Source organism: Cygnus olor, chromosome 7, assembly GCF_009769625.2.
Source record: "Cygnus olor isolate bCygOlo1 chromosome 7, bCygOlo1.pri.v2, whole genome shotgun sequence".
NCBI lineage: Eukaryota > Metazoa > Chordata > Aves > Anseriformes > Anatidae > Cygnus > Cygnus olor.
Window position 1 is genome coordinate 10,234,975 of NC_049175.1, and position 24,043 is coordinate 10,259,017.

General features: G+C 35.6%; 1 protein-coding gene across 2 annotated transcripts in view; it reads left to right on the forward strand.

Moving 5' to 3' along the window:
• The window catches only part of CABCOCO1 (ciliary associated calcium binding coiled-coil 1), a 101,127-nt gene that overhangs the window by 15,862 nt on the left and 61,222 nt on the right, over positions 1-24,043 (forward strand). For both annotated transcript variants that reach the window (XM_040563782.1, XM_040563783.1), the window contains 3 exons: positions 1,345-1,514; positions 4,773-4,917; positions 10,650-10,722. In XM_040563782.1, coding sequence (XP_040419716.1) covers positions 1,345-1,514; positions 4,773-4,917; positions 10,650-10,722 — 388 coding nt within the window. The remainder of the gene's footprint in view (positions 1-1,344; positions 1,515-4,772; positions 4,918-10,649; positions 10,723-24,043) is intronic.

Consider the following 24,043-nt stretch of genomic DNA (forward strand, 5'->3'; position numbering starts at 1 on the left):
GAGAAGCCTTGCAGAATATTGAAAAAATGAGTTCTGGCATTGTTAGTAGCATCACAGAAAATCTAAATCCCTGAGAAGCTGATTATGAAAACACAGAGTTGGCAGAAGCTTCAGAAAGAGAGGATATGGACTGTTTTAAACCTTGGAAAGTTCAGCTGGCCACATTCCACTTCTATTTCAGTACATAGTTAAGTGTTTTTAACCGAGTTGCATGTGTACAGCCGTACAAATTTGTCATGCAGAACAAAGGAGTACATGTTTTAAACAAAACTGATTGGATTATATGCTTTACTTTGTTAGCTATTGAGGCTTTAATTAAAAAAAATACAAAACAAAAAACTCATCTTACTTGGCAGTGTATCTCTACTGGCTTGGTGAAAACCCTGAAAAACTAACAGTTACCTCTGAATAGGTCTGATATTAATGCTATTATTACGAAGGAATGAGAAACGGGGGGGGAAAAAAAGACTTCACTCTTGCAGGGGAGGAAAAACTGTGATCACAGCTGGCACCTGTGTAGTCAGGTATAGCTAAGAAACCAAGGATTGCTTTGATGTAAAACTTAACTACCTGAGACATGGTTGAAGTTATACCAGAACTGCAAACTGAAGTCCTAGCCCTGATCCCCTATAAACTCTTTATGTGGAAAAATGCATACAATTTTTATAAAAGACATAATTAATTCCATGTTTGGATAGAGTAGATGTAAATATGTCAGTAGCATCATAGTCTCCTAGAAGGAAATGTATTTTTCTATAATTACTACTTCAAGTTAAAATAAGTGGAAAATTTTCCAGTGTGCCAGAAAAATGAGATTCTTCCTAAATGTTCTTACCATTATGAAAGGGGAATTTAAATTTCTAAATAAGTTAGATGTTTTTAGTAATTTTATATTGTTTACCTAATTTTTCAAATGCATTTTTTTTTCAGAGTCTATGTGAAAAAATCGCTAATGGAAAGCAAGATCTTTTTTAATATTGTAAACATATCTCAAAAAAATAGACTTGTCCCATTTCATCCAACAAACCCCTTCCTGAACAAACACTTTGGGAATTTCTTTGGGAATTTTGCCTGCATTTCTCTTTGATTTTTGTAAATCTCTTTACTTCATTAATTATATCTTAACATTTAATTAGTGCCTGTTGAAACCTGTAGGTGCTTGCTTACTTTTCTCATTTGATTTTTTCCTCTAACCATCAGTGTTCATATCTAGAAATTGATGTAGCTAAGTTTCTGGGAAATATATACATGTATATGTGTAATATATTAATAGATGTACAATCACTAAAACTTTGAAACCTCTATTTTCAAAATTTCACTATTTTACTCTGCTGTTTCTTTTAGAAAGCTGGAAGAATTTCTGAATTTTAAACAATTAAAGACATCTTTGAAGGAAGCTATTTTGCTAGATTATTACACTGCCGGATTTTGGTGGGCTAAAGAAAAGAACTTCAGTCTTGTGCAGCTCTCAGGATTCATGGATCTATTAAACTTCCTGTTGGAGAACCTCCGTGGTAAGTATAATTAAAAATTATAAAATAAAAATACCTGAAGTGGAAGGCAAGAATGCTTTGCAGTCATTTTAATAAAGCGGTTTTTAATTGCAAGTGATTGTAAAATGATTTATTTTCCTCTTGAATGTTGTCATGCTATACCTTGTGCCTGATAATAATTCTCCTTGAAAGATGTTAAACTTTGATTAGAGAGAACTGTAGTCTGTTTAGCAGAATATCCCTCATTCTTTCTTTGTACAGTATATGTTGCAAAAGGACCAGGTCCTGAAAAGACCTCATCATTGGTACGGTAAAATAAATAATCATTACAGTAGAGTGAGAGCAAGGAACATCTAAATTTTGGTTTCAGCTCTCTCAGTGACTGAGTCACCATAGCCTTGGGCACATTCCTCTGATGTTTGAGATATTCGGTACATCCTGTAGAATTATACCAGGAGAATTACATTTATTTTGTCCTTGGAGGTTAGCTCTCAGGGAGCTTTCTCTACAGCAAATTCTGCATTTGGGGCACAAAATGTATTGGTTAATTAAAGACTGATGAGGGAAGTTAACTGGCATCACTGCCAAAGTTGAAAAATAACAATGAAAGGACTTCAGCTCTGGTGGCTATGAGGAGATTTGCTAAAAAGCATGCATCTTGGGTCTGGTGGGAACAAAATAGCCAAAAAAGTAACTGTAGCTGTATCCTCTCAAAACCCCCTTTTCAGAGATCACAATTCTTAATTTACATTCACTTTGAAGGTGATTATGTTGAGAAGAGTCTATCCCAGAGGAAAAGTGAAAGGACACAGTGGTTCTATTCAAAGTAAAGATGAATATTTAAAATCAAATTCATAATAATTATTATACTCTTTCATTGTAGTTTAAATCAAGGTCCTTTCTGACTTGGAATTTTGACAGAATATGTACGTGCTTTATGGTTATTGGAATTCCAGTTGTCCTTCCTGTCTCCAATGAGAAAGTATCTTAACATATGCTAACTATATTAATATAACAATGGAGAAGAATGGAAACATGACACAAATTAGTTTTATGAGACTGTAATGCATGTGTACTAGACAGGCTGGTAGCACAACTGGTTATTAAAGTTGACTGATATTTTTCAGGAATGTGATCTTGGTTGCATAAAGTCTGGCAAAGCTTTAACTCTTTAAGCTAAATTTTTCCATGGCAGCGTCTGCCTCAGATTAATTTTAACATATAAAATTACCACTAGAACAGTTCAGTGGGCTTCAAGACAGAGGCTGTCAAAGAAATAAATGTATTATTTTGAGCTTTTATTTTTTTTTTTTAGTAACAGCTCTAATACCCCTATGCTTTGAAGTAAAGACTTAAGATTTGGCAAGCAAGGGTTGTGAATTTGCTTTTTGCTGTCCTCTGAAAATCCATTCATATTTGGCAAAGACACGTGGCTTCCAGGGAAAGAAAATGCAGTTTGTAAATGCAAGGGACTTCTTATATTTTTTTCATGGCTAAGTTCCCCAAATAATCCATTTTACAAATTATGCTCTAGCCCAGGGCTGAGATGAATTTCCTTATAGTTACTGTTCTCAGCTGGTGCAAGTTCCAAGACCAAACATTTCAACTAACAATAAAATGCTAATGTCTTCTATATTAATGACCATTTCCTTTTCCTTCCCTACAATGTACCCAAGCAGCCTGGAGAAGTAAGCTGATTTGATCATAATAGCAACAATAGCATGGAACGGAAAGAATGGATTTAGACAACGAGGGTAGTGGAAATTCATTTAAGGCTGGTAAAAGAGAGGAAAACAGAGATTTAGAAACTCCAGGCTTTTCTTGATTGGGTGGTTGAGGAGAAACAGTTTGAGAGCCAAGGGATCTTTGTTGCCTGTATAAATATTCCTCGCACAGAAAGTGAAACACGATAGGGACTGAAACCAGCTGAGGACCCAGGATGGAACTACTTGTGTGATTTGGTCTACGTTCTACACTTTGAACATAAAGTGCTCCTTACCTCACAGATGTAGTGTGAGAGCCATCCTGAGACAGGCAGTTGGGCCTGAAAATCAGTTGTACAAAGGAAAGAAAATTTGGACTAGCTGGAGAGAGGACCTGGGCCTGAATATTGTCACTTCTCGTGATCTTGTTATCTTTACTTCCCCACTAACTGTGTTATTTCTGGTTTTGTTACTCTTTCTCATTTCCCATGGCTTCTCTTCTATTTCCCCCCATGTTCTCTGTATTTCTTTTTTCTTTTTTTTTTTTTCCTATTATGGTTATTTATATTGTGCTGCCTCTGTTACTGAAAACTGAGGTGAAATTTTCAGGGTTTTGATTGCCGTACAACTAAAGGGCAAAACTATAAAGACCAGAATCTTGGAAGTTTTTAAATTTGTTTTCTGTACAAAGAACCAAGAAGCAGATCAGTAGAGAATTAAAGCAATAAGGAAAATAAATCTATTTCACCACTGGTGGATATTTCCCCATTTTCTTCTCTAGATTTTTTGACTTAAAAAGAACAAGTAAATTGTGTTTGTAACTTTTTTTTTTAAACTCCACCATGGTTCTAGTGATAGCACACAGTGCACACAAATCAGAAAGATGGATCCTTTCTTTTTAAATGCAAGGTTTAGCAAGCATTGATATATTTTCAGATTTTTGTCAAGACAGTATATAAAAGGAATTTAAATTTTAGTTCAAAACTGTTTTGGCATTTGGTTTTGCTTTCCAAGTTAAAACTGTAAAGTCATTATTTATTTTGGGGGGTGCAAACGATTATGCAAGCAGAATATTAAGCATATTCAAGTTTAATCAATTATGACTAAGTACTTAAAAATTGCTTGCCATTTTTAAAATCTGTTCATGTATTTCTGATTTATCTCGCAAGGGACATGGTCAGAAGAACAGTCTATTTACAATACATAAGCAATAGTAAATTCATTTTAAGGATAATCATACTATGCATCTAGCATTTATATGCTATTCTGCCTGTGGCTATCTCTGCATACATAAAAGACCAACCTGTAGTGTCTTAAACATCCATTATTGTGGTCCTTGCATTATTAGGGCTCATCAGTGATTTTATGATGGAATTTTAATGCATATTTTATTGGTAAGAATAATGGCAACAGACAAAAGTGTTTGGCCACTGTTGCTTTTTAAGTTTCCATGTGACTCATAATATAACTGTTTACGCTTCTAGAAGTCTTATAATTAAAATGCCCTAAAAAAAGGGGGGGGGGACCACCCCTATTATGTTTATATTTACTTTTTGTTCTTTGGAATTAATTGCAGACAAACATATGACCTTAGGAGATAACATAAAGGAACTTGGAAAAGCAATGGCTGGAATAGGAGAAACTAATTCAGAAAGAAGTGGTGACATGGATGTCTTCAGCATTGAGCAAGCCAAAGCAATCATTGATTACTTGAATATCAGGTACTACCCTAGGATACATGATGTCTTATTCAAATAATTTAATGTGGTAGGAAATCTGCTGATAAAATAAGTTAAAATTGTTTAATTGGGTATGTACTTACTATGCCAACATGCTACGTATATCAAACTTGAAAAAGTAAAAAGAAAAGAGAATACTCAAGCAGTGGTAAAGATCTGACCTCAGATGTCAAAGCCTGGAAGAATCAGAATTTAGATGGGAAGTTTATCTTGACATAAGATTATTCTGAAAAGATTCTATCTGGGTTTTGGTTTGGGTGATTTAAAGGAAAGAGGAGAGTGGTGTATACAGAATACTCTTGTTTTGCTTTTAAAGCTTTCTAATTCTATATTCAGTTGAACAAAATCCTAAGTCTCATTTGTAACTTTCAGTATTTGTGTGACCTTGTCAGCTGTAGTGGACTTCTTAAGTGGTTTAAAGTTCTGTACTTTACAGAATTAAGGCTATGGTAAATAAGTATGAGTCATAAAAATGTTGCATTTGTAAGTTAGCATAAGTTCAGCATTTGCATGAAGAGGTTTCCTGACAGGTCTCAGCTTTTAAACAGACACAGAAAGAGATACAAACAGCAGTAATTCAGTTATGTATCTTGGAAAAAAAATGAAGTGTCAGTAGTTAATCACTCCTCTCCATATAAAGTCTTTGTAACATATACAGACCTTTCTTCACTGAAGTGCCATAGTTAGGACAGCAGCCTATACTCTTACACCACTGCTTCCAGTACCTGATGGATGAATGGTTCCTTAAGTTCTTGTATTGCCAGAATGGGCAAGAAAAGATGGAAAATGGAAAAGGTATGATTGTAATATATGTTTATACGCTATAGTATATCTCCAGCCATTGAGTCCATTTCATGACCTCAATGGTAGTGCTAGGGAGAGAGATTTTGTGGTGGATGGACATAAAAAGTGAGTAAGTCCATCACTGATCTGTATGTAGAATTGTTGGGAATTTTCTGACTCTTCTTTTGCTAGAAGAATTTTAACATGGCAAAGAGTTTTTTTTTAAGAGTGTTTTTTGAATGCATTAAAGTTTTTATTGAAAACAGACAAAAAATACAAGGATGGCTGACAGTCTCCTGGTTTAGGGCACTGATAGATTCTTACTGGGGATTTAAACCCATCACAGGTGATTTCTCTTACGGTTGAGTTGTAAGATTTGGCTTTCTCCTGCTCTGTGTTTTTTGTTGATGATGATGATGATGTTGGTTTGGTTTGGTTCTGTTTCACGGAAAATAAAAAGAACTTCAGGTTCTTCCCATATGAAATGAGAACATCTCTTTATACCTCAAATTTCTGTAGTCAAGGCAAACCAATGTCCTGCCAAGTACTCCCCTAAACTAAAAGGAAGCTTGGCATTTAAAATGTCTCACTCAACTTCTACTTCTCTTTTCCTGTCTGTGCCTTTTGTATATTTATTTGGAACAAATGTTTTTTCCAAGTAGCATCTCTGTAGCTCTTGTGTGAATTATCCATTGAAAGAGATCTTGTCCATGAAGTAAGTCCTTCACAGTGTCAAGAATTTCATCCAAGAGATTAGATGCTCCATCCTATTACCACTGAACCATTAACTCAGCAGGAATACAATCATGCCTCAATACAGCAGTGGTGTTCTGGCTGCCAGACGTGTAGTTCTATTTTCGTACCAGTCAACTTACTAGAAGTACATACTGATGCAAGGTCATGGATATATACATGTACATATATATATGCACATATATATGACAAAATGTGTCACGTGTATCCACTTTATACAATCCATTATTTCATTCACGTGAATATTTTTTTCTAAATCGGAACTGAATCAGCATACTTTTTATGTGGTTGTATTCCGAACTTTATGAACTCAGGAACAGGCTGAGTTTTATTACAACTCAAATTTATGTATTAGTTCAACATTTTTTCTTGTTCTTCACTTTTTTTTTGTTTAATTTTAAATGATAGACCTATAGCTTTATTTTTTTTCTATTCAAGATAGTATGACATGTTTTAGTTCAGATCACATTTTTATGGGTGAGCTATAAACCCATGGGATTCATAATGGAAATGGGGACAAATGCTCAACTACATTGGCACAAGCTGTATAACAACTATAATGATACCTTCAGGTTTGGTGGAAGTTGACAGTTATCGTCTTTTTATCCTGTCTCCTGCAGCAAACACATATCAACATAGCTCTTGACATTTTCTTTCAGGAAGCAGTGGAGTTAGGAAAATATGTCATTGTTAATCACCTTCATATTTTCATATGACATCATAAGAGGTTTTATTCTGAAAAATCTTACTTGCATGAGAAAAATTATTTTTATGTAATTGCTAAATACATTGGCACAGGCTCTTAATTGTTCACAACAAGCATTTTATATAATGCACGGTGGAAGAAAACTATACCAGTTTTAAAATAAGTACTGATGCTGTATAATCTACATGAATTGATTTAAAGAGCATTAAATAGAGGAATTCTTTCATTGATATAGGATTAAGGGTGACAGGTCAAACAGAGTTCTGTTTGAAAAATAAAAATAAATTCAGAAATGCCAAAAGTAATGACTTATATTTTTGGAAATACTGTAAATTATCTCTACATGGAACAGTCTGTAAAGAATATCATAACACATTTAGAAGATCTAAGGGAAATAACTAATTTTCAGCTTCTCTCAATCTGGCTCCTTTCCAAGGCATTGGAATAAAGAAAAGAAAGAAGTTTGAAATGTTAGGTTCTGTCAATACAGTTTGAAAGATATGTATCTAATTTCTTGTATGTCTGCGGTGCTCATAAAATATTTTTTATTCAAATAATCCGTGTTAGAATATTACCAAAAATAGGTCTGTGTGTGTGTGTGAGAGAGGACACGTATTTTCATGAATTTGTCTGAGTCATTTCCACGTAAGTTCTGAAGTCAGTTTAAACATAGTTCATAAACAAATTCCTATTTTTCCACTGAAACATGGCAGGAATTCTTTGGTGAAACATTGCAGTAAATAGATAATTAAGATGCTACAGTATTTGCCATTTCATTTGCAGTACATATGTGCTTTGGGTGTGGGGGAATGGAACTTACAGTTTATGGTAGCCAAATTTCTTATGCGAGTAATCAAATTTGTTTTTTAACAAATGGTAATTGGCTGAATTAAATGTAACTATAGAATAAAACTTTTATATGGCACTTGCAGAGCCAAATGTTCAATAAGGCTGCTATACTACTTCTCACAAAACTAGGAAACGCATCTGTACATATGTGCAAAACTGTCTGCAGCCATTTGGGTACAAATGTATTTGAAAGAGTCACAGGTGCGTTTGACTAATCGTGCTGGAAAATGTATTATTGTCATGTAAGAGAGGCTGGCAGTACTGCCTTTGTGTTCTTCTAATTCTGAGCTGCTCTCTAAGGCTGGAAGAATCTCTGCTGTATGTTAGCTGCCACTTCAGCACCACTTTCATGAGAGCAAATTGTCCCTGGTCTGCAGTATTTCGTGGAATCTCAGTGGTACTGTGGCAGTGGCCAGCGGTGCTGTGTAAATGAAGGTGATTTGGAGAAGGATGTTCAGCTAAAATGGTGGGTACTGAACACAGACTCCCACCGTTGGCTTCCTCATTAACTGTCATAGCCAAGATTGTATTTCAGACACCTACATCCCAGTGCATCAACCTCTCTCTTTGCACATGGCTTGCTGGTTAGCCCTACTGTTGGCTACACGGGGTGCATGCCCGTGGTGGGACAGAAGAGTCCCAGCAGCGTGGGGCAGCCAGCTGGGGTGGCAGCTGTGGGGGGCTGGCTCCCTGAGAGTCTTGGGGGACACCATGTGTCAAAGAGCAACCCATGATGCATTGTGTGGCGGCGTATGGTACCGTAAACACATTTTCAATGTGAAAGCATACATTTCTATAGTATGTTTCTGAAGAATCTCACCTAAAAAAGTATGTTTAATTACTTTGAAGTTAAAAAATGCTGCAAAACAATTATCTCTGGCTTTAAGATGTTAGGCTTGCTCTTCCACCACCCCTTCCACTGTTTAAATATTCTTGACCAGGATTCTGTGATAACTTTTTAAACTACTTGCATTATCATTAAAGTACTGCAGGAGAGAAGTCTTACTCTGAAGTCCGTATCTTTCTAATATGTACCATGCCTGTCATGATATTGACTTTGTTCTTCTGAAAGGAAAAACAAAAAATAGGAAAACTCAAAAATATTTTATATGAGCTCTGCTTGGTTCCTAAGAAAGCATCATACTTGATACTCCAAGTAAAAACTGAAATTCATGTGTACTTCTGAGCTAGCCAGGGTATTCCGGGCACTCTATTCAAGAGACACTTGGCAAAACAGGAAGAAGCTTCTCTAAAAGTAATCAAATTAAAACATAAGCTTAAAAATGTTGGCATACATCCTCTGACAGGGGACTGTCAGTGTCCATATGTGCTGTCTCTGTACTGGCAGTTGCCTTACAGACCAAAGGATGTAGAAGCACACCTTTTGAGAGGTGGCTTTGAAGGCAACATTATTAATTTCTTAATCTCCTGGCTCAGAAACAGTAGAAGGCTTAGATATGTAAGTATAGCATTTGCATGACATCCAGTACGTAGTAGCAGTGTCCTTAGCTTTAAGTAGATAACTGCATACATTGTTCTAACAGTTACTTCCATAGACCATAGAGAAATTCATGTTGGAAAGGGCATGTGGAGGCCATGTAGTCCAAACCCTACTCAAAGCAGGCTTCAGTATTCTAGTTGTGGTCTTAGAAATACTGAACAGAGGCACCACCATCCTGGTTCGTGGCTCTAATAGAGTGGTGGGGGGAAAGGATAGGAACTGGTTACAGATGTTCCTTGCAAATATTGCCATATCTTTCATGGGTATGTCAGACAGGAGTGTGGTAAAGTTAGAATCATTCTTCGACCTGAACTTGATATGAAATCACAGAAATGTGTTTTAAATCCTGTCAGAATGACATGACAGAAGCCAGAAGTTCTGTGTCATGATTTTAAGAGGAAAAAGTAATTGTAACAGATGAACTGTGACAAACCAAGCCTTTGATTAAACAAATGTGATATCATTGATCATTAAGAAAACAACGAAAATTATTTAAAACATGAAATGGAAATCCACATATGTTTTAAGGGAAAATAAGTTTACTACTTTGTTACTTTTGGTGTAATGCACAAAACTCCAGTGTGTCAATCTAGTTTTCTAGTTTTTCTTTAAGGAAATAGTGCGCTGATTTTGAAACATGACCTTGAGAGGCTAAATGCTTCCATTCTTTATTGGTTTTGTGTTCCAACATCAAACTTGATCGCTGGAATAAGCAGCCCATCCCAAATCTGCTAGTTCATTTGGCTTTGTTTCCTTCTTGTCCACTACTGCTGATATTAAAGACATAAGTATCCTGGTGATACGCGTTTCAGGAATTACTTTTTTTCAGAGGAGAACTTAGTCTTCTTGGAGTTCGATTCCATAAGAACAAAGCAGTTCTATTCTTAATTATCATATTGGATTTTCTACAGCCATCTAACATTACGTCCTGTAAATTAAATACCCTGTGTATCGTAGCTGAAGTTAAACAACCATCTGCTGAAGTTAAACAGCCATTTCTCCCTAACATTCGGAGTATTACCCATCTGGAGAGTAACTCTCACTATAACAATTTTTTTTTTAAAGTGTTACCTTTCTAGAGATCTACAGCTGTACTAGCGGTATTTTTCTCTTGTTTTCCAGTTTATTTAAACCCTATAAATTGTATGAACATCTCTTCCACAGTCCTAGAGAAGAACTTGTGATAAGTAATAAGGTAAGTCATTTATATAGATGGAACTCATTATGTAGAGTTATTTAATGAATGCACTATGACATATGTTTTTTATTGCTCAAAGCAATTTTATGTCAACATTACTTCATTACTAAAGTAAAATGGCTGATTAAAGAATACAAGTTAGATGTTTCGATCCTCAAATTCAAAATTAATTTTGGATTTCAAAAAAATGTAAATGCAATTGTTGGCTAAAATGTGTTAAATCAGAAATACTTTTGTTTATGTATTTATAAGTTGGTGCATGTCATTTGAATTAGCAATGCATGAGTCTGACTGTTTTAAAATCAGCAATCAAAATCAGAAAAGTTTCTGTACCAAGCAAGAGTCTGACCGCAGTGCTGATATTTATGTATGCACAGTTTTTTTTTCCATTGTAGTCACCAACAGTTAATTATACTGATTGTAGAGAAACAAGCTAGCTAGAAATCCAGCATTTTGAAGGCACTCTTATAGTCAAGCTAATTCACTGTTATTAAACTTTGTGTTCTAACTTATACCTGAAAAAATACATAGGAATATGTGTTGACTCAGGAGGTGACCTTTAATCAAACAGCCAAATTAAATTAATCAAACATACCTTCCTTTTGTTTGATGGTGCATTTTGAATATATATGTTACAATACATTGAAAAGAATTTACATTTATAATTTAGGAGACAACTGGTTACTCTGAGAGGCACGGTAGTAGAATTTCTCTTATGGCATGTATTTTAGCTTATCAGCACACAGGGAAGTTAAAAGTTATTAATGCATTGGAAAAAATCTTTTCCACATTAAGCTGGTGGTTTTGGGTCTGTAAATGATGCAGTATAATTTCCTCCCATGTTGATTTTAAATAACTGTGTTTTACGCAAGAAGGACTTTTCTCGCCATGGATGCAAATATTTGGAGATTATTTTGAGGTTGTTTGTAAGGTGGGTTAAAATTCCAGCTATGCTGGAATCAATGACAAAATTAATTACATAAGTCAAGAAGGACTTCAGCATCACACTGTTGTTGTGGTTTTCATATTAGCTAATGAGATCAGTGGTTGGCTAGAGCTTTCTAATTGGTAAAATTATTTTTAATGACGCTTTAATTAAATAATTTCTTGTGTAAATTTGGTTAATATATCAGTTGCAGATTAGCTTAAAATAAATGTCTTTGTGTTTTCTTGAAACCTATTTCTGGATGTCTAAGATCAGCGTAAAATGCTACAGTTTCACAGCCAAGGAAAAGCAGCTGCTCTGCATTGTTTGTGTGCTAGGGAGTACCACCTGTACCATCTACCTCCACTAGGGAATGGCAGAAACGTATTTCTGTGAATGACTTTGGTGTTAATCCATCAAAGGAACAAGTGCGATTTACAATAAAACTCATAAAAACCTTCATGATAATTTTTAGCTGCAACTCTCTTACAGACATTTCTTACCTATGCGCCAGTTTGGTTTAATTCATCTGTTTTGTATTCTAAGTCCCATGGCAGAGACTCCAACCACATTTGTCCACCCACAGTGTAATACCCGAGAAGATCAATACTTATATTCGTGCAGAGTTTATTTTGGTAGGGTGATATATTGTTCTTCAATAAGTTAGTTTAACACTTTGAAACTATACATACAAATTTATGGCATTCTCTGCGTTTGCTTGATGTGTAAAATGTGATGAGAGGTGAGCTCAGCACAGACGTCAAGTTCTGTAGCTTACAGCTTTGTTATATTTAGAAATGCTTATCCGTAAAGGAGAGCATTACCCTTCTGTGTTTGCAGTCCCTTAGATGAGCAGGTCAAACCCTGAAAAGCTAAAGGGGCAGATGTGGTTCTGTGTATGCCTATGGCAGGAGCATGCCTGGAGTCACATGCCTTGCAGTGCATGTGCTCAGGGAGCAGAAGGGGACTGGAGATCATCTGGGAAATCTATGCACTAAAAGTAGATGATAAATCTATGATGAAAGGTTGACTGTTTTTTCACTGTGTAGATTACTGTCTTTAAAATAAATAAATAATAAAAAATAAAGCCACTGTAGATATACCGTGGCCAACAGCTAGATGCGATCCTTACTCCCAAGCACACTGTTGCTATTGTCTAAGAAGTTTTCTATTAGCTTCATTGATGAAAGCTGTTCTTTTGGAATGAGAGACTGTAAAATGTAATGACCAGGTTTGCCCAAATAAGAAGAACCATGGCATTCTAAGAGCTTAATCACAGTATTATCTTATTTGCAAATAAAGACTTTTGGACAAATCAATGAAATTATTTGCTTTAACTGAAATGGCTTGCTTTAGCTCACTGAGTAAATTTGTGCTTCACGTGTGCTGAAGGTATCACCTACTGAACAAAAGTCCAGCAGCCTCTTCTTTAGCAGAGATTCAGCTGCGACAAATAAAAGCAATAGTTACTGCTGTATTGGATATCCTTTTAGAGAAGCCATGGTATGTGTTTTCCAGATAAAACTTATAGCAATGGATTATACACCCATTGAATTTTACTTTTTCTCTAGTGAGGGCAATTATACAGCATTCTCAATCAGATTTCCTTTTTGATCTTTCAGTGCATTTATTTCCAAATGACCCTGTCATTTCCTGTGTAAAATAAAATCAGACAAGAAAAGGGAAATGACTCAAAACTGAGTTAGATTATGCATACAATATCTGCATGCCACTTAACAAAATCTAAGTTACTTAAATATAGCACATAATTAGTGGAGCTTCACAATCTGATTAATATTCTGAGTTTTAATGCAGCTAGCATGATAGAAAAAACTTTGTAAAATATAGACAGTATTTAAGTATTTAAAAAAAAAAAAAGGAACAAACGACTGGCTAATTTAAATGTATTTTTGCATCAGCTAAAGCCTTTAAATCAAACTGCCTGAGGTGATCATATTGCCTAGGAAAAAAAAAAAAGGTTAATGCTGAAAGACATGAATGCTTGGTTAGATGATAAAACACACATCATAAATCTAACCTAGTTTGGCAGTCTTTAAAATTTAAAACTTACCTTTCCAGCTATCAAATCCTTTACTTCTCCTTCACTGCAGATCTACAAAGACCTATATATTACATATGTGCAAATACCTGTTAGAAAACACAGTAAGTACAAGGTACAAGGAATTACTGAGAAGCGTTAAGATTGCCAAGTAAATTCATTGCTTTTTGTTTTGTTTTGTTTGTTTGTTTTGTTACTGTTCTGAGCACTTCTCAACATCTAGAAGAACTGCAGAAGAAACAGTGCTTTATCTGGACTATGGCCATGAACCAAAATAAAATGCATGTAGGGCTAACATACCAGAGTTCTTCAAGAATGCTGTTGTTAAAGATACTGTTTTTACCTTTTGCCCATTCTGGAGGTTTTGCCATCTAGCTGTGGGTTAGTACACCTAGTACGCCTGCAAATTCAAAGAAAGCAAATGGAGTACACACCAAATCTTGATGTGCAGGGATTCAGTGGAGCAATTCCTATTAACACGTCAGATCTTATAAAAAAAAGTTTTAATTAGTTAATACAGGAATTGTGTAGAAGTTTTTATTATTTTCTATTTCTATGGTCAGCTAATTTATTTTGCTTTGATAGGATGATATATTGCAGTACTTTTTTTTTCCAGATTTAAAAATTGTACCTTCTACTGTAGTTCATGTTTTTTGCTGCGCTGTGTTGTGTATTTTTGGATGGAATGAGGCTAATGTCTTCTGGGATTATGTCTGCTTTGAAACATTTCCTAATAAAAATAATGTGGTTGGTAAATCTAGTTTTATTCCTAGTTGCTTTAGCCAGCCTGATGGAGTAATCTGCTATTTTATGGCCCAGATGACTAGCTAAGTTTGACTTCTTGAAGTAGTAGTGTACAATGTAATTTTCTTTAGAGATGTCATAGTAGGTCAGGTTGCAATAAAAATATCAAAGATTAAGTTTAATGACAGTGCAGATTCAGTGTTATAGCAGTCACTAGATATCATCCCCTACTTAGAGTTCCAGTTTCCATTAATGCTGTCTTTCCATGTACTCCTTACTTTTTGAAACATTAAGCTTTCAGACTATGTCTGGTATTTATCCAAGTGTGGGTGGCTGTTTTTGTTTAGTCTTTTGTTGTTGTTGGTGGTGGTTTCTTGCTTTAAGTCTGAATAAAATCTCTTCTGTGTTTTGAATTTAAGAGAGTGCGTAGAAGAAGTACACTATCTGAAAGCTAATAAGCCTTTCTTGATGGCAAAAGTCCTGAAGTCTGGGACTTCACTTTGATATGTAATCCTCATTAGGTGTTGCACACTTAAATTGGTTAATCAATCATTTTTAAAACAAATTTGCTCAACAATTTTTTGAAAATTGCATTTCAAGAATGTATGAAACCAGAACATTTCTGTAAGCATATCAGTTCACACTAGAGAGACACATTCCCCAACTAATGGAGTGCATGTTTTTCAAAGTTTGAAGATTTCAAATATTTGTAATGCTTAAAAAGCACTGAATTGATTTTCTGTAGCTTTGTTTTGTAAATATCACCATGGCAAAGACAAGATTACTTTGAAGGAAATTAAGAACATAGGACTGGAAGGGACCTCTTTAATTATCAGGTCTAGTGCTGCCTTCTCATAGGCAAGCATGTATAATCCTCTTCGGAAACTTGTCAAGCTCAAGCCTAAGAAGTTAACTTTTTTGCCTCTCTTATTCCAGTTAGAAAGCTGCCCTGGAGCCTGATTTCTGTAATGGTTATAAAACTTCTAATTTCCAGGCTAAGGGTATTCACAGCAAGATTATGTGCTTATGTGCACAGCAAGCTCATGTGCCAATTTGTGCCAGTATTGACCTTTAGTTATTATTCCATTCCCAGTGTTTATTTTTCTAGCATATAAAGAGACAGCAATCTTATTGTCAGCCTTCATTTAGCTAAATTAGAAAAGCCCGTCTTCTCTAATCTCTGCTTTTATGATAGGCTTTTGATATATACATTCTTACATACATAGTAGCCTTTAGTCATCCTGTTGGTCGTTTTTGTAATTATTCCACTTTAAGTTAGTTTTGTTTGAACATAAGTGACTGAATGGCACAGTGTTGTTGTTGAGATAAAAGCAAGGCCCTGTACAATGACATACTGCTTTCTTTTTCTCTTTGGGAATAATCTGCATGATAGGTCCTAGAATCAGTCCACATTTCACACCTGTATCATGTAGCTGTCTTGTAGATCTGCTGTTCTGGTTCTCCTTTCTTATCTTTTTTTTTTTTTTTCCTGTTTGAGGTACTCTCAGCGCACTACAGATTTTTAAAAATTGTGTCCCAACAATGTCACCAAACAGTCTGTTGTTAAATACAAGAGTGAATATTCTTCAAGGTCACTCAGTCCCTTCTGTGTGATATTCTTGTCCTCTCATGCATTGATCATGTCTCTCACGTTCCTTTTGTCTAGAAAATTGGTTATCTTATTAAGTAAACTATGAAATTAGTCTGGCATCACGTATCTTTGATAAACCAATGTTGTGTTTTATGCCATTTTTCTTTAATTTCTATGTCCTTACTTATTTTTTCCTTCATAACATGGTCCTCAAGCTTTTATTACTATGAAGATCAAAACTACAGCTTCAGGAGCAGCTTCATTATTTCACAGTTATGAATGTTTAAAACTAGCAAACTGGTACTTGGGCTTTTGATGTCTGAAGGAAAATTTTTGATGTCCTCTACAGAAGTGTGTAGTCCCAAAGACCTGATTACTGAAGTAAGCAGCTGGAGAGCCAGTGGTTTTTGGTGACAAAAATAACTGAGATTTGGTCCTTTGATCTTGAAGTTTGCTATGGCTATAACTAGAGGGATCGTGAAGGGCTTATGATTAGACTGAATGAAAAGTGGAGTCTATTGGGATTGTATGCATTATTACTAGAAATATTTTAAGCATATCTTGCACGTTAGAAACCTCCTTTGGTTTACAAAGAGTCTTTGCTATAGTTACCCATAGTGGAGATATTCTGACCTTTAACAGCTGTGTTTCGATATAGGTCGCATGCTGGTGGTTTTCTACAGCTATTTTAACGTGCCTGTGTTCAGGTAGCTGAACTGTGCTTCCCTAAAAGCCAGTGAGAGCTCTAGAGAGTTTGTGGAATTCATGGTGCTGAGTACTTTTGCAAATCTTGCTTTAGAGAATGATTGACAAAATGCTTTTTAAATTATTTGCTTAAGAAAAATCAAATACAAAACAAGCATGCCTTTTAACTCACTAACATGTAGGAAGTCATGAAAGTAAAAATTCTGGCAGGAAAAATTCAGAATACCTGAGATAGACTATGCATTCATTACACAGAGCACTATGCTTCTGACCCTGCCAACGTTAAAACAAGTGCCTCTTTTCAAACACTTCCGAAATTTTATTTCAGTAGACCTATTCACATACAGAGTTAAACTGAGAAGTGACTGGGGTCACATTGTTCAGCAGCCTGAAGGATGAAAAGCTGAGAGCAAAAAATAATAAAAATTTTGAAGCTTATCGTCATTTTTTGTTTATCTGACAAAGCATTGTATTTTTGACTGTATTATGTTAAATAGGAGAGAGAAAAAAAAGTTGTTGGTGTTGAAACATCTCTGGAACTGTGCAGGAATTTGGATATACACAGATGTGCTCTCTGGGTTTGTTAATTATTTAGAAAGTGACTTGATTACTCTGTGTGTGTGTATGTTAACATACGTGGTTCTGATAATAGCAGTAATGGCTTATTTATTTGCTGGAATGCAGGCCAAGTAGGAATTGTAGGCTTTGACTTAAAGGATAGACATATTAAAGACAGCATTTCTCTGCTATTCACCAGAGTATTGTAAGATCCAGAGGACTAATTGCTCTATCGTAGAACTATAACACATTAAAAATATTTATAGATCAGAATTCTTATGTATTTAAATTTTAATGGAAGGCAATGAGATTGGCAGAAATAAAGACTTGGGGAAACTTTAAAGTGATTAAGCAAAGTACCTGGGGGCAAGCTGTTAGGACATTAATTTTGTTTTACTTTTTTAATTATTCCTGAACAGCTTACTCTGTCAGTGCCCTTTGGGATTTCTTGTTGTTTTACTTGACCAGAGCATAACAAAAATAATTGGAACTGAGCAAAGTAATTCTGTTCCACAGAAGATTCTGAGACTTTTTCAGTTTGATTTCATTCCATTTTAAAACAAATAATAGCTTTTAACAGAATTGCTGTTCTTAGATGTCTCTGTTTAAACTCTCCCACTCCAAAGCAGTCTTCTTGAAGGCCATTTCAGAGTCCAAGCCCCAGGAAGCTCCATCCTGGGGCCGCACAGGGTAGTTGGCTCTGCTGGAACCAGATCCGCATGATTCTGCATCTGTGATCTGGCCTCAGCTGTCTGTAAGGCATGTTGTAGGGGAGCCAGGAATCCAGAAAGCAGAACGTGAGGTCAGCCAGCATGGCAAACTGTCGAAGGAGCTTTGTACACAAGCTGATGGGAAACCAGATAGGCTCTTGGTGGCACGGTGGTAGAAATTTGCGTACTACACCCTAATTTTGTATTTAGTTCAAAATAATAAGGTTTGTAAGTAATCTGTCAATAAATATTTAAATGAATAAAAATTTATGTCCACTACAGAACAATAATCTTTTCTGTTAAACTTAGCCATATAATACAGCACCGATCAAGAAGTTATTCAAGAAAATACTGTTTGATATATATTTTGATAGTTTGTTTTAATTTTTTTAATTATTTTTTGTTTTATTTTTTATTATTATTACTGATTGCTAACAGGTACCATTTGGGGACAGGTACCATTTGCTGGTCCAGTGTGAAGACACTGGTGACTAGTTTGTTAGAGCAATTGGCCTAATTCCAAAATTTCCTGCATCATTTTTATTAATAAGCAGGTAGAGATCCATGAACTTACACTACAGTGCCGACTATTTTTGCACCCCTACCTTTACCTGCAGGTTTTCATCATCTTGAAGATCACATTGTATTCTTAAAAGTATCTCTGGAATGGAAAAGCGATGTGGTATTTCAAGGGAATGTATCCCCATGGGTGAATATTTATGTATCAAATTCATACATCTTGTGACCTTATGTTATGAATAAAATTTTGACCTTATTCATATAAATAAATAGCACGGCATTTCCTTACTGTGATGATCTATATTCAATATACATTTTTATAATTTTTTATCCTCTCAGTTGATATTATAAGAAGACTTATTCAAAGTCTGAATAACAGATTAGTTTTGCAGTCCTTTAAAGTTCCTTTTTTTTAAATGCACCAGAAAGTTTGTATGTTTTCTAATTTCACCTTTAATTTTCTAACTTGTCATAGGATACAATATGAAGAATTTTTACTGAACTTTGAATCTGATGCATGTGAATATTTAATTCATAAAATGTTATTTTGATTTCCTGCATATAAGTTAACTTCAGGAAAATAGAGTGTTACTAATTAGAAAGCTGAGTTTTATAGGATGTCTGTTTCATATGTGAGGTAACTTATATTGCTACTTAGGCTTACATTTAATAAACTTTAGCTAGGAAAATTGTTTAAATTTCAAAGAAAAGATGATAAATAAAAGGAGGGCATAGAATATTAATGTGAACTCGGTCTTTATTTTTTAAAGCATTCAAAGTTAAATAGCGGTGGTCTGTTAACAATCTAGGGCTATTTGGCAAGTCTTTAAACTTACTCAATAATCAAAACATAAAAGGACAATGGAAACTTTTTACAATTAAAAAAAAAAAGGAGTTGAGTACAAAAACCAAACAAATTATCCTCTGCTTTTTCTTGGTAAGGAGGTGAACTTTATAGGAAGGGCAGCAAGCTCTGAGTTAGGGTTGTCTTTTCCTGTCTTTGTTATAAATTATATCTGTCTGTGAAGAATCCTCTCCAGTTACTTCGTACTTCGTGGTTACGGGGGAGTCGTGTGGGTGTATGGGGAATGGAGCTGAGAAAGACAGATTGGGGGAGCCTTCTTTTAATTGTACTGGGTTTTGTTTCTTTGTTTTTCACTTAGGAAATGGCAATTCTTCGCATTAATCTGCCTTGCTTACTAAACATATGGATGGATAGAATTCCCAAGATCCCAGCTGTGTAAATAGAATATTAACAAAACAACTGTTTTCTTCAACATTTTATTATTTGTTGCTTGTAACTTAGTAGGCTTTTGGAAGACTTCTGGCACCACTTAGGTTCACTCTAATCATTCAGAATGTTTTCATTAGGGTTCAAATGGGGAAGACATTTGGCAAAGGGATGGACTCCATCCGAAGGGTAATGCTTGATTCTTTAATGGGAGGCCAAATACACTGCAATCTTATTATGAGACACCAGAAATATGAGAGGAAGCTGCCAAACGGTACTTGAGGGAGAGCCATATACCTGGGCTTAGTCCCCTCCTTGTGTCCTTCTTTCCTTGTGCCTACTGAGCATCTGAATGGATCGTGTAGGCCTTGCAGCCTGAGCAGAGGTAGCCCATGTGCAGCTGTTCAGATCGAAGAGAATGGGGACATGACCAAGTTCCTGCACTGTTTCTTTTGTCATTTGAAACACAATCAGGAGTCATTGGCAGGTTGTAAGTGACAGACCTGAGTGGGAAATTTTGGCCTTTCATTCCTCTTCTGCAGCGTGGGCAAGCTCCCACCCATGGATTTTCAGTCTCTCTTGTTCCTCCGTTTTGGGAAACGGGTTCTGAACTGTAACTTTCATCAGAATTAAGTTAACCTCATGTTTTGTGAATCCCCCTCCAATCCACAGCGTTGCTTATAGAAGCTAAGACATCATTATGTTCTTCCAGCTATTGCACTCAGTAAAACAACATCGGACAGGTAGACCACACTCTCTTCTCAGGGCAGGCTTGAAAAGAGACAGCAGCAGGAGTCTTTAATGTGTTTTATGATTAAGACTATGAGCTGAAGTATTTTATGGTTTGGCTTCACAGTGTGCTCTTGAAAAATGTGGTAGCCAAGTAATCCTGAGTCTCCTCTTGACCGACTTAAAACAGCTGAGGAGGAACATTTGATTGTTTATACCTGATGTTCGCTTTGTAAAGAGTAAGAGTGGGCAGCATCTCTGGCTGATCTTAAGATGCTAAGGTAGTATCTCTACAAATCTTATCTCCTTTTTTATTTTTCAAACTGATTTCACCCTCAAAATTTGTCTTTGTCTCAGATTGTAAAGCTTACACCAGAGCCTGCGTATGTTCTGCAGAGTTACACTGCAGATGATGCTGTGTCCAGGATAAAACCCAAACAAACATGGATGGACTTTTTCAGCTGAAATACATTAACATTTTTACTCTCTGCTTTTTTCTAAGAAGTGGTCCTTGTCATCTTTTTGATCCTTCTACAGGAAGGTCCAACAATATTAAAAAAACATATTGCACAAAATAATGTTCTCTGCTGTGAAAGCAGTAAAAATTTGCAGGTATTGCATCGTAACACACGTAATACTCTACTCTCCTGATGCTAGAATTCCCGTACTTGGTAAAAGTTTTATTGCCTCTGTTCTATTCATGTAACAATACACAAGGAACAATATCTTTTGTGCAGTTTCTCAGTAGTTCCTTTTGACTGTGTGTATCAAATGGGGCTTGTGAATACAGGCTAAGGCAATGCATAGATCCTAAATGATAGAGATGCATGTTTCTTTTATTGTAAGGCTGACCAAATATGGCCTCAGAGTTGCGAAAACACACTGTGCTTGAGAAGTCTTAATTTTGGAGTGATCAAGGCTGTGGGCAAGTTTCAGACACTAGCAGGCTGAAATTTACGTCTATATCCATAGATTCACTGAATGTTGTGTGTTGTGAACGGAGATACATTGCAACCAGTCACAATGTCTGTAGACTCTGTATTACTCTTGTTTAATAACATTGAGGAATGATAGGGGTGTTCTTTAGAATTTATTATAGCTTGAATATCTGCCTAACATTCTCTGAGTTTTTCTTAGGATTCATTTTGTATTCATGACATCCGTTTATCATTTTCATCCCTGTCTGTTACACATTTAGGACACTTAATGATTTTCTTTTGTTCTAAAGAAGATACTTCACCAACTTTTTGTGCTCTCCAGGATTTAAGATAAAGATTTATGTTTGGAGAAATGTTAAATTACCTGTAATTATCATATTTCAAATGAAGTATTTGAAGGTTTTACCCTCACTTAAGCTTGTTGCTGGAGAATTTTTAGCATTACTGTTGTCCCTCTAGGACAACAGGTTAAAAGCAACTGGTAGCTAGAGGCTGGGTTGCTGACTTTTCTTCTTTTTAAGTCCTACAAGTGGTGCACTGAGGTGTGCCCCAGTGGGATTTTTAAAAACATTGTTACATTTCTGTCCATCTTGAGAATGACCCAGTGAGTCTATTGGTAGGTGCAGGTGTGTTGGTATGTAACTCAGTACTGAACCATTCATTTCTGTTTAATAATCAAATGTTTGAGAAATCAAGAAATTGTCAGGATGAAAGTAGGGGGGCAAATGCTACTAATTTTGCCATGATAAAGATTTTATCTTTTGTCCATCCCTGTTCCACTTGCAAATGAATTACTGAATGTAAGACTAATATCCTTCTGTTTGGAACCCTGGCACAGCAAAGCACAAGCACAATAGGAGAAGTTAAAGACAAGATTTCAGTCTTATCTCCATGCTTCCTAACTGCTGCTGGTTTGACTTCAGTTCCTACTGTTGTTATTCATACTGCTTTTATTGCAGCATATTCAATTGTCTCTCTTTGTTCTGATCAATCCTCAGTTAAATGGGTAAATAATAAAATAAAAAGGGTATATAATCAAATTACTATAAGTAATTGGTCAGCCCAAGCATTACTGGAACTTTGTAATGAGCGGAAAAACAGGGCTTTGGTATCAGTCGTAAAGGCCAAGCCTTTATATCTGACAAGGAAAACACATTGCTACATAGGCACATTTTCTGTGAATTTAAATTACAAATTATTGTGTATAATCAAAATCAGAGCAACTGAAAAACCATACAGCATGGATAGACTTTAATAATTTTGGGTACAAATGACGGATGTTAGACAAGCTTAGAAGTCTGACAGACTAGGAGAATCTTAATATGTGACAAGTGCAAGATAAAATGAAAACTTGTCTTATGGATTATTTTTTTCCCTCTCATAGTAGAGGGAACATTACACAAACTAATAAGCGGGAAAGCATATGCATTAGAATAAAATGTAAAGGTCTGTGGTAAAGGAGCTTATTTAGGAAACAGGAAAGTTTAAAGACTGTACATTAAACAGCCAACAAGACATGGTGTGTTAAATAGGGGACTGTGGGTTGCTATGGGAATGGGAATTAGACTCTAAAGTTTTTCAGTGCTGGATTGCCAGTTTAATACAGTTACCACTTTGCAGTCTATAACATGAATTGGTTCCGTTACAGTACGTGGTGGATAAATACCAATTACAAAGACAACTTGCATTCTTCCTTAGCATTTATCCGTTAATGGACTGCTGAATTTAGATGCAGAAGTAATTGCTTAATCTGGTGTCATTAACTCCAATGTATACAGAAATAGAGAATTTGGTTTTTATTTTTGTTTTCCCTTTTCTCTTTCTATCAAATGTATTTGGGGAAGAATGAGTGAAGAGTAAATAAAGGTAGCATGAATGTTAACAAACTAAACTCTGTGCTGTGAAATTTGGTTGTATAAAAAGGCCATTTTTATAGATTTGTGCCACTTAAAGAATGCTGTGTGTCAAGTCCAGGAAGATCAGTATAGCAGGGAGAATAAATAGTTTCTCAGTAAGAGTACACAGAATTTGCCCAGTGCTACAATAAACAGCAGTGGTGCAGTGAGGGTACTGCAGCTTCATTTTTACCTGGGGGTCAGATTAACTCTGTCAGTTAGCTCCCTGTTAAGACCCAATTTACTTTGGCTGCATAGAGGCTTCAGTGGGATGATCATATTCTATTGAACTCTATGTTCAGGGAACAGTAACTTCTACTCAACAATGACATTTTGAATTTGAAAATTAAAGAAATTGTGGAGATGGAGACTTTTGGGCAAATCCATCATGGGATACCCATGAAAAGGTTTTTCACACCTATACTTCTTTTACTGCTGTCAAGTGTAAATTCTGAGTGTGCAATTAGGTTTCACAATCCAATTCATGTATCCTCAATCCACGGCATGCCAAGTGATTCCAGAGAACCTAGTAGGACTGTATCCAAAATAGACACTACATTACTATGGTATGTACTGGTACCAAAATTGGGCCTCAAACTGTAGGAGATTAAATGGTAAAATATTCTTGCAAAAATGCAAACATTCCATATTTACAGTTGTGTAAAATACCGCTGTAGCTTTGTGATGTTTGTATGTATAAGTAAAATAAAAAGT